At 48.0% G+C, this 10,742-nt stretch overlaps 1 protein-coding gene across 1 annotated transcript in view; it reads right to left on the reverse strand.

Moving 5' to 3' along the window:
• Positions 1–10,742, reverse strand: part of lig1 (ligase I, DNA, ATP-dependent) — a 36,327-nt gene that overhangs the window by 18,545 nt on the left and 7,040 nt on the right. Inside the window, exons 4-11 of the mRNA XM_079751445.1 lie at positions 10,539–10,674; positions 7,970–8,164; positions 6,299–6,805; positions 5,919–6,033; positions 3,536–3,622; positions 2,313–2,369; positions 919–977; positions 25–138 (exon numbers count right to left, since the gene is read on the reverse strand). Of these exons, the coding sequence (XP_079607571.1) occupies positions 25–138; positions 919–977; positions 2,313–2,369; positions 3,536–3,622; positions 5,919–6,033; positions 6,299–6,805; positions 7,970–8,164; positions 10,539–10,674 (1,270 nt within the window). The remainder of the gene's footprint in view (positions 1–24; positions 139–918; positions 978–2,312; positions 2,370–3,535; positions 3,623–5,918; positions 6,034–6,298; positions 6,806–7,969; positions 8,165–10,538; positions 10,675–10,742) is intronic.

Genomic DNA, 10,742 nt, shown 5'->3' on the forward strand with positions numbered 1-10,742 from the left:
TGTGTGTGTGTGTGTGTGTGTTACCGGTTGCTTGGGCAACGGCTTTCATCAGGATCGTTTCGCCCAACCCCAGCTCTATGCCCAGGTAGGCGGGGCCAAGCTGATTCAGGCACAGGTATACACAGCACAGCAGGTCATCTGGAACAACACACGCACACACACACATTAGCGCCCACACACACACACACACACACACTCTTTCCCCCCTTCAATCCTGTGCCGAACCAAAGTAATCAAACTCTGAAGGACACAAAATAAAGATTCTAATAATACACATAATAGCTGTGATCGAAATCGTTCCCTATCGCGGATATAGTGCACCATATAGGGTGCTCGCCCTTTTGTAGAGGTGTTCGGTGGTTTATTTCATTCATTATATAATGGACAATAAAATACCCAAAATTTCAGTGAACAGACGATGTTCCCTTCACGTTTCTCCCGTTTACCACATTGCAATGCGGTCGTGTTTTCTAAACATCATTTACTGACGCAAATGACGTTTAGAAATGTTAAGTGTAGTGTCCGAGTTCTCGTTTGTTCGCTCCCTCTATAGTTCACTATATCATAAACACTATATGGGGAATAGTGAGTGAATAGGGAATAGGGAACAATTTCAAACACAGCTAATGTATGTACAATACATCACGCCAGAAGGCGGCCCGTGCACCTTTCAGAGAATGTGATCAAAACATGTCGAGTTTCCTACTGAACCGAGCCGAGTGGAGGGCGACCCGGGCGTTCATCTCAGCCAATCAGGACGCTGCTCTGGTCCAAGGGGCACAGGGGGTACTTCTCCACCATATTACCTTGAATAACGACTTCCCGTCGGTAGGGGAGGCAGCTCTAGCTATTCATTTAGCTCTCCTTTTTATGACTTGGGAGGGGAGGGGTGGGTTGTGGGGAGGGGGTTCTCCTCACCTGGGGAGAGGAGCAGCACGGAGCGCAGAAGGTTGGACAGCGTCTCGATGTTCCTCAGCCTGAGAGAGAGAGAGAGAGAGAGAGAGAGAGAGAGAGAGAGAGAGAGAGAGAGAGAGAGAGAGAGAGAGAGAGAGAGAGAGAGAGAGAGAGAGAGAGAGAGAGACAGACAGACAGACAGACAGACAGACAGACAGACAGACAGACAGACAGACAGAGAGCGAGCGAGCGAGAGAGGAGGAAGAGAGAGAGCTATTACTACACCATAATGACGTGTATCCTCACACATTTCATTTTCCTTGACAACCCTAATTAAAAGGCCCCAAACCTCACTGTGATATTATAATCCTAGCCAAGAACGTTGCCCTATTTTTAGAGATGTGTTGTATTTTTTTCGACCTTTCATTTGCATCATATTCTTGAATCTTTTTTGTGTATTGCAACATAAATCTCTGTTTTGCCATGCCAATTTAGTGAGAGGGAGCGACACAGAGCGAGAGCAGGAACAGATCAGATCACTTACAGAGAGAGAGAGAGAGAGAGAGAGCGACAGAGAGAGGGAGAGAGCGACAGAGAGGGAGAGAGAGAGAGCGACAGAGAGGGAGAGAGAGCGACAGAGAGGGAGAGAGAGAGAGCGACAGAGAGGGAGAGAGAGAGAGCGACAGAGAGAGAGAGAGAGAGAGCGACAGAGAGAGGGAGAGAGAGAGAGCGACAGAGAGAGAGACAGAGAGAGAGAGCGACAGAGACACAGAGGGAGAGAGAGAGAGAGACAGAGACACAGAGAGAGAGCGACAGAGACACAGAGATGCAGAGAGAGATAGAGAGACAGAGAGCGAGAGAGAGAGAGAGAGACTATGGAAGGGCCGGCTAACTTTGTTGTGAAGCCATCATCGTGGAGGGAGAGGAGTAAGTGCAGGGGCATGGGGGAGATGGGCGGGGGGGGTGTTGTGGTGTGGGAGAGGAAATGAGATTTGTCTGGAGGAGGATGCGGGCAGACAGGAAACCCGAGCCGCTTCAAAGTGTGTTTGGCGAGTTCGTTTTTCGGACACACTGTATATTAGACATATGTATCTGTATACATATCCCCGTCTCAATTAGTGGGGTGGGGTGGGTGGGTGGGTGGGGGTGGGAGGCTACGGTTCCTCCTCTGATCCCCTTTGAGGTAATTGGGTTTGCATCGCCATGACGTCTCGTTAATGCAGCATGGCCTTCTGACCCCCCAGCGAGGCCCCCGCCTGCACTTAAAGAACGCCGGGAGCGACGCCAAACGCACCCCGCAGAGAGGAGGATTACATTACGCTCCGACCCATGACCCCGAGAACAAATGGAAGAAGTAGCGGAAGACCGGGAACTTTTCTTTGTTTGAGTCAACTTTCACCTCCTCCGCTTCCACTTACCGGCCGGAGTCCTCTTCGATCCTCTCGAACGTCCGCGCCACCGCCAAATACGGCACCCTGAGCGAGAAGGGACGAAGAGAGGGAAAAGGCGTTTCGTTACCGCTCGGAGCGATGAAAAGGAAAACGTTCTTTGTTTTGGAATAAATACAGGTTCATGTCGCCCAGCGCTGATTCAAATGGGGCCGGCTTCACATCCTGCACTACCAGCGATAACTGGACGCCGTGCAAGGCTGTATTTAGTACACTATCTAGGATACAAGTAAAGGAGGAATCCGGGCAAAGATTGTGTACCGGAAGAGCATGACGTGTACCGGTCCCATGAACGAGACGCTGGTGTTGGACGTCTTCCCTGTGACCGCTCATTTGCCTAAACAGCCTGCATTGTCCCGAGCATATCTATTGGACGGATCTGATGAACAATGAGAACCGCTATGCATCATGGGATATGGTGCGGAAATAACTGTGCTTCAGTACTTATTTGATGGTGCGTTATAACCCCCCCGGTTGGGGGTTATAACGTGGACCGGTGTGAACAGAAGAAGGAAGAGTTTGCATGGTTCTCTTTAAACTTTACATTCGTAACTCATTCAGATCCTTCAAACCCCCCCGGTAACAACGGACCTACAACCAAACTAGACACTCAACAACTATGTCCCCCGTACAAAGTGAACAGTGAATGTTCCTCTAACTAAACAAACAGTGTCATCAGGGAAAGCAAGAGATTCCTCAGCTCCTTTAGGAGAGGCAACGCCATCCAGCAGAACGACAACAGCAGAGACAATTAACCTAGGTTAATTAGATTTGCTTTGTTACTACTCTTATTCTCAGTGCCTTAGGCCTGGGCTCTCTCTTATTAGGACTATCAAGAGGAAGACAAAACAAGGACTGCATCATTTCCAACGTGTTGACTATATCGGGTTTAAAGAGGTTCCTTTCATCCCATTAGCTTTGTTCCTTTCATGCATAAACATTTCTATGCGTTCTACAGAATTTACAGTAGAATAATTGACTCTGCAAACTTGGAATGGACTTGGAATTGGTATCGAGTTAGGAAAGTGGTAATGGTGCATCCCGGGTTTCCGTGAAACTGAAGCCCTATCGAACGACCTTTTACCCCCGTTCATATCGATATCTCTTCAACCCGCGTCAGGTTACTCCCTAAGAAAATCTCCCGTGGCGGAAGGTGAAGGTGAGTGGAACGACAGGGTGTGGGTGCGGCTTACTTCTGGCCCCGCCCCCAGCAGGCGTGGTCTATCGGGTGGTAGTTGGGCCTGGACGGGTCAAAGTCTTTCTTTCCTGGAGTCGCGTCACTGAGGAAAGAAAACAACAAAAGGCAACGTGAAACCGTGGGTGCAACTGAGAGGAACTGCGTATGCGCATCTTGCAGAGGGAGAGGAATAACGGACAGAGGAAGGTTCTTGAAGAACCACTGAGTGACTTTGCGAAACAGCAGCGCCGGCAGAGCCCTCTGATTCATCAGCAGACTGATAATATCCGCCAATAAACGGGGAAACATCATTAAGTCGCAGCACTGCCTTTCCCCTCTGCAACTTGTTTGAGTTTATGTGCTTGCACTGGACCATGGAAGTTAAATGAGGTAAGGGTGTCTGAGAAGGACATACTGATAGCGTGACTGGGTACCTTCAAGGTGCTCTTTCAGCCAAGCAAACAAAATATTTTATGTCATGCAATCTGCTACATTGGTGTATGAGCCGTGTTTTTACGAGTTGACGGTATTCCACCAATAAGCCTTTGCTTCCCAAAGTATCTTTGATTTTAAAGGGGTGTCGTTACTTACATGAGTCTTTCGTGTTGCTTCCAGTTATACATTCTAATGTCAAGACAAACAGAAGTCCACTATATGTGTAACACCACTTTGCGATGGAGATTTCTGTTTTCGTTTTTAACTTTGTGGCAATCCTAAAGATTGTGTGTTCAGACTGAAAGGCGTCTATAAAGAGGAACTCTTCTCGTCTCTTCTGCACGGGACTTGGGTCTATTTGAGTTTGTGGGGGGGGGGGGTGTTTTTACCTTCAGCTGAGCTGGTAGCTCTTGCTTGTGACTGCTTAATATTCATATATACACCTTCTGCATTTGTCAGGCAATGTTCTCAAAAAAACACAGGTTTATATAGCATCAGCTCCTTAAGCGACGTTCCTTAGTGTTTTGTAGCTGGAAACTAGTATCAGCCACAGGCCTATTCACTACTGAATGTTGTCAACTGTATGCTGTTCAATTGGGGAGGGAGGGAAAGTACTAAAGCTGATGCTGGAGTACTGTGATCACAAGCCAAAGAATACAAAGAAAATACCATTAAAGAATATCATGTTTGGACCTCTTACAACGCGAGACACGTCTGCCTCAATATGCTAAAAATCTTTACAACATCAACCCTTTTCTGAACACCACACCACCAATTTAGGAACGAACACAGAATCAAATTCAGAACCATCAGTTACAATCCATGTAGCCGTCCAGAACAATCAGCCGAATTATTGTTCAGCGTTATCAACTCCTTATCGGAGCCCAGAGCGCTACAACTAAATTGATTTTTCCCAGCTTGAAAAAGGTGTGAAAATTGAACCGAGGTGAAATTGCCGAGAAGTATGGCAGGAGAACACGGAAGAAAGAAGAGAATGGCTTCCAGCCAAGGTTGCGTTCTATATTTTTGAAAAACTCCCGTTTGATGACCGTCTTATTGGTGTAGGGCTACACTCGGGCCTCCAGGTGTAACCTGCTGTAAGCCCCCGGCCCCAGGCTGTTGACCTCCTGCCACCGACATGGTGATGAAGGGGGCCTTCTTGTTGCCTCCTGTCACAATTGAACAATACGAGGTGCAACAAGTGCCTTAGTGTAGATTGTATTAATCATCCGCCAGCGCCATGGAAAATCAATGGGCGGCTGGGGAAGAAGAAAAGGACCGACGTTGGAGGGGATAGCGAGATCGAAAGAGCAAACATGGAATTGCATTTATCACTTGGCGATATCACTGAACCGGTGACATGACGGGGAATGGGGTCATGCGCTCTGCTGAAGTCGAGGTAGCTCTCGCTTTGCTGACTCGTGGATGGCTGGGAGAGAAATATGATTTGAGTGTTGGGGGGGGCGGAGGACAGGACCGGGGAGTCGAAATGTCATGTCAGCAGGTCGTCATCAAAAACGGTTCAGGTTTATTATACCGGGTATGGATTGGATTTGGCTGTGGAAAAATGAACACAACTTTTTTTTTTGAGGGGGTTGTTTTTTTTGCAAACGTGTGAATATTAAATTACAATGAAAGTGAATGTTGCGATCATGGAAAAATCCTTCCAAGGCTCTGTCCGCGAGGTTCTGTTACGGCGCTACAACATCACAGTGACATTCACAGAGACTATTTTGACGTGTTCATCTGCTTCATTACTCTCCATCTCCCTGCGCCTGATCAACCCAACACTACATCGTCACAATTTGAATGATCGATGAGACATATGGTGCGTGCCTTTCCTGGCCTGCGCACCTGTACCAAATATCAGGAGGATAGAGAGCCAGACAGACGGACGGAGAGACTTAGTGGAAACCAGACATAATTTAGTGTCAGGGATCAGACGGACTAAAGAGACGCGTTACCCTTTCTTATCTTTGACATCGTCCACTGCTTTCTTCTTCACATCCCCCACCTCCCCCTTTTCTCCTCCACTCGTCTCCTCCACCTTCTCCACCTTGACCGCCGCTTTCCTGGGTGCTGCGGGGAAACATCAAACGGAAAGAAAAATAAACAAAACACCAAAAATGTGGTTGTGTTGCTGGTGCGTGTAAGGGTGTGTCAGGGTGTGAGTGCCATCTGTTCTAAAGCGTAGCCTGATTCTGGACACGGGCACGCATAATACGGATACACACACACACACACGGACAACTGTGTGTCCACACAAACAAACACACACACACACACATGCAGTGTGTCCAGATGTGTGCACCCGTGCAGGAAAATGCTAATTCCGCTGGCTCACCAAAGAAACTGCTGATGAAGGCTTTCTTGGCCAAGTCCTTATCTCCTCCCTGTTCTTTCACCTCCTTACGCTCCTTGGCTGCTTGAGTCCGCGGGCTCTTGGCGCTGTCCTTTTCAGCCACTCGCTCTTCCTCCTCCTCCTCCTCCTCTTCCTCGCTCTTCTTCTGCGTCGTCGTCTTCTTAGTCTTCTTTTGCTGCCTGGTGTTAGCGGGCCCTTTCTCCTCCCCGGCCCTCTTTTCATCCTTCGCTCCCTTTGCCTTTTTCTTCTCCTTTATCCCCTCCTCCTCCTCTTCCTCCTCCTGTCGCTGCTCGTTCTCCTCCTCCTCCTCCTCCTGTCGCTGCTCGTTCTCCTCCTCCTTCGCCTCCGCTCCTTTTCTCTTTTCAGCCGCCAGCTCACCCTTTTCTCCCGAGCCGTCTCGCGCTGCTGGCACATCCGTCTCAGTCGCTGCCTTCCCCTCCGTCTTTTCTTCCTCGGCGGCCTCTACCTCCATCGCCTCATCACCTTTTCCTGCTCGGCGACGGGGTGGGGGACGGGTGGGGGGGACATTGTAAAAAAGAGAAGAAAAAGCACGAGGAAGATAAATGCCAGGAGCCTCACAGAAAGGGCAGCATTGAGGGGCTTTGCCTTCGTCTACGCCCGTTTCAGGCAGGCGGCGAAAGCGAGGGGATGTTGTATAAAGATCGCTTTGCCGGATAACCGCTGGGCCTTCACTCGTTAAATGCGTCTTGTCATTTTCTAGGGGGGGGGGGGGCGAAACGAATAAAAGTGCAGGCGCTGAGAATTTGGGCTTTTAGAGCTTGGTCAACGAACTATGGACATAAAAATCACACGCGCGCACACACTAACAGCAGGATGAGAGAATTTAGTCCTGTCCAGGAATAATAAATGAGGCTTAATAAAAAAACTACAACGTGGGGGGGGGGAAGAGCTTGAGTTAATTAAGTAGCATGTCATCATGTGCTATATATATGTATGTTTATGGTAATTTGTTAATTTGACTTAATTAAATTCGGAATTTGCATACATTTACATTCACGTTAGCATTTGCGAAAACAAAGTATTTTAATAAAATAACATAGGTGCATTTGTTATGTCCATAAATCAGCCTATTATTTTCAATATAGCTTGCCGTGATTCCACAAAAACAACCGTTCGAGGAGAGTCCTGGCTCGGAACGAATATGAACGTCAAGATAAAAATAAGAATTAAACAATATCCGATATCTTTATTATTCGATCCGAATTCTGGCCCAAATATGGACAATATATAACAAAATATGCAAATCACAAAGGCTGCGCTAAAAAAATAAATAAAACCTATATCTTTCGATATATACATATATTTTTTGGATTTGTTACCGTCACTGACTGGAGATCAGTAAGATTTATATACATTTTTCTTTCACAATTCAACAGTTAGATAAAGATATTATGATATCAATTCATCTCAACACATCGGCCTGGCCTAAAGGAAAGAGCAGTTTATATGTTGACCGCTTCAAAAGTTGTGTTGGTCATACTATCGAATGTTTTATTGCTTTTTTACAGAATAATACAAAACATAAGGAACTTAATAAATAAGAAATAAAATCGCATATTAACTCGCACTATTGGTCTCAATAATCGCAATTCGATCATTTCCCCAAAACGTTCAGCCCTACGCGTCACGTACCGCCGGTACCCGAGGGGGGGCTCTCTAGCCGGGGCCTCTTGCTCGGCTGGCTCAGGGGCCCCTTGCTGGTCCGCTCCTCCGGGGTCCCCGGGGTCCCCGGGGTCCCCGGGGTCCCCGGTGCCGACGCCGCCGCATCCTGGCCCCCTACAGGGCTGCCGCTCTCGTTCAGCTTCCGCTTCGGGAACATCTTCCTCGCTACACACCCAAGCCCCCACACAGACACACACACACACACACACACACACACCCCACACACACACACACGTTAATTAATAGCGGACGTTAATTAAAAAGGTGCTGTAAGTACAATTTGAGATTTGCAATTAGAATAGAGCCTGATTTTGAGGCTGGCTGACAAAGAAAATGGCCCCCCCCTTCCCGTGGGGGGGGGGAGACTGGGGGGGGCGTGTTGCATTGCACACACACCTGTGCTTGGCAGGCAAGCTGGCTTCCCCGAACCAATCAGATAAGGGATGCCGTGATTGGTCAGAAAAGAGCTGGGAGCGGCCTTAAATCTTAATGAGCACATAAGGACCAAAGCGCAGTCAACTCATCTCACAGAGCATCTCCCCCGATTACAGCCGACAGAGTGTCACTTCTAATAAATGACACTCAAAGAATATCAACTGTAACCGGCGGCGCCGTTCTAATGACAAAAGATTAGGGATGGGTATGCACCGATTGGGTTGCAATTTGGATAATGGTCAGGGAACTGGGAGGATTATGCAGAGCTTGGTAATAGGTATTGAGGATGGCCCTAGTGAAGCAATCTACACTGGTATTTACCTTGTGCGGTCTAACAGGCGGGTGTACGCTTAATTCCTGGCTCCTCATAATTATTGAATCCAATGGCTCCTTTACAACTGAACAAATTAAAGGATTACGAAGCAAAAGGAGTGTGTGTCTGTGTGTGGGGAAATGTATCGGTCGCATTTAGCACGGAGTGCTGTAATTAAAAATAGGCACGACTCCTCACTCATTGCACAAGTAGGGCAAGAGAAAGGGGGGGGGGGAAGAGAGAGAGAGAGAGAGAGAGAGAGAGAGAGAGAGAGAGAGAGAGAGAGAGAGAGAGAGAGAGAGAGCTAACCATAACCAGGAGCTACTTTGCTAACGAAAACACTCCTATCCAGGAAAACGTTCCACTGCAAAGCAGCCCAAAGATGCTGATGTAATGTCCGTCGTTGTTGTGCGCGCCGCTGGTGCACAGCTTTGCACTCCTTTCCGATGTGTTTAGTGGCACACGTGCACGCACACGCCTACACACGCACGCATACAGGCGCACACACATACACACAAGTGAAGGATTTAAGTAAATAGATAGGTTAATTATAACAACAGAGATTAGGCTCATCCCATGGAACTAAACCGTATCTCACGGCCGCACACCCAACATTGTGAAAGGCTATTCATCACGATTTAGTGCAACGCGGTTCGTGGGTTCCTCCCCGTAACACGGTGGTGTTGTTGTTGTTGTTGTTGTTGTTACCCGGGCCGGTATAAACAATACATGTTGATATGAAAGGCAGCATTCCCTGCTGACTCCGTCCTGGAGTCATTAAGTTCACGCAGCTACACTCTGTGAAACATTATGAAATGAGGGGGTAGAGGAAAATTCATTCGATCAATCACAAGGCCCGGTGATGCCATTTAATCTGGTAAAACAATATCCCTACACATCTCCGACGACGCGAAATGGCCGCCTAATTCGAGTTAAATTCAATTTAGCGCCTTGTCTTAGTGGGGCAACGCGCGGCGCGGTGTTGTTAAGCGATACCCGTGTTGTGCGCGGCAACATTATAGTAAACAGAGGTCTTGCATCCCCCTGCGCAGTCGGACTAGATTAGAGGCATTTCCTCAAACCAGGTAAATAAAATGTGTGCATGAAAAAATAAAAAGAGCGACCAAACAGGCCCACCATGGGGCCCGGCGCTACGCCCCGCGGACACTGTGAATATTGAATGGATCCGGCGCATGCCGGTTCACCGGTTCAACACGGGGGGGTCGCCGGACGGTAATTACAAAAATATATAAACAGTATGTGTAGAGAGGAGAGTCTTAAAAGGAGAGGGGGTGCGCACATCCAAAGGTAATCCACAGGTGCTGGACAATAGTATTGAATATAAGAAGAAAGGAGGGTCTGCAAACTGTTTTAATGCTCCAGAAGTGGATTTATTAACAGGCAACGTTTGGATCTAGAGAGGGGAGGGGTACCACGATAGAGAGCCAGACAGAAAAAAATAGACAGAGACAGAAAAAGACAGAAAGACAGACAGACAGAAAACGAAAGACGGACAGACAGGCAGAAAAAGAAAGAGACAGAAACAGGCAGACAGACAGACAGAAAAAGAAAGACAGACAGAAAAAGAAAGACAGACAGACAGAAAAAGAAAGACCGACAGACAGAAAAAGAAAGACAGACAGACAGACAAACAGACAAACAGACGGACAGAAAAAGAAAGAACAGAAAAAGACAGAGACAAGACACAGACAGACAGACAGACAGATGTGAAGGAACCTAAAAATACCGTGTGATCCAAAGAACTTGCAGCGTGTAACAACGGGCACCCACCGGTTTTGCGCTTGGGGATCCCAGAGGGAGAGATGGAGGTAGGGGTCTCCGGGGTACTCGAGGAGGCGGGGCTTGCTGGGGTGACGGGGGCCGGAGACGGAGAGAGCGCGGTGGGCACTGCCTTGAAAGCCTCATCCTAGACGGGGGGGGGGGGAGAAAGAGTTCTGAGTTAAGTAGTTCACCCACCACTGCATCTTTTAAATC

The sequence above is a fragment of the Pollachius pollachius genome (assembly GCF_949987615.1).
Source record: "Pollachius pollachius genome assembly, chromosome: 14".
NCBI lineage: Eukaryota > Metazoa > Chordata > Actinopteri > Gadiformes > Gadidae > Pollachius > Pollachius pollachius.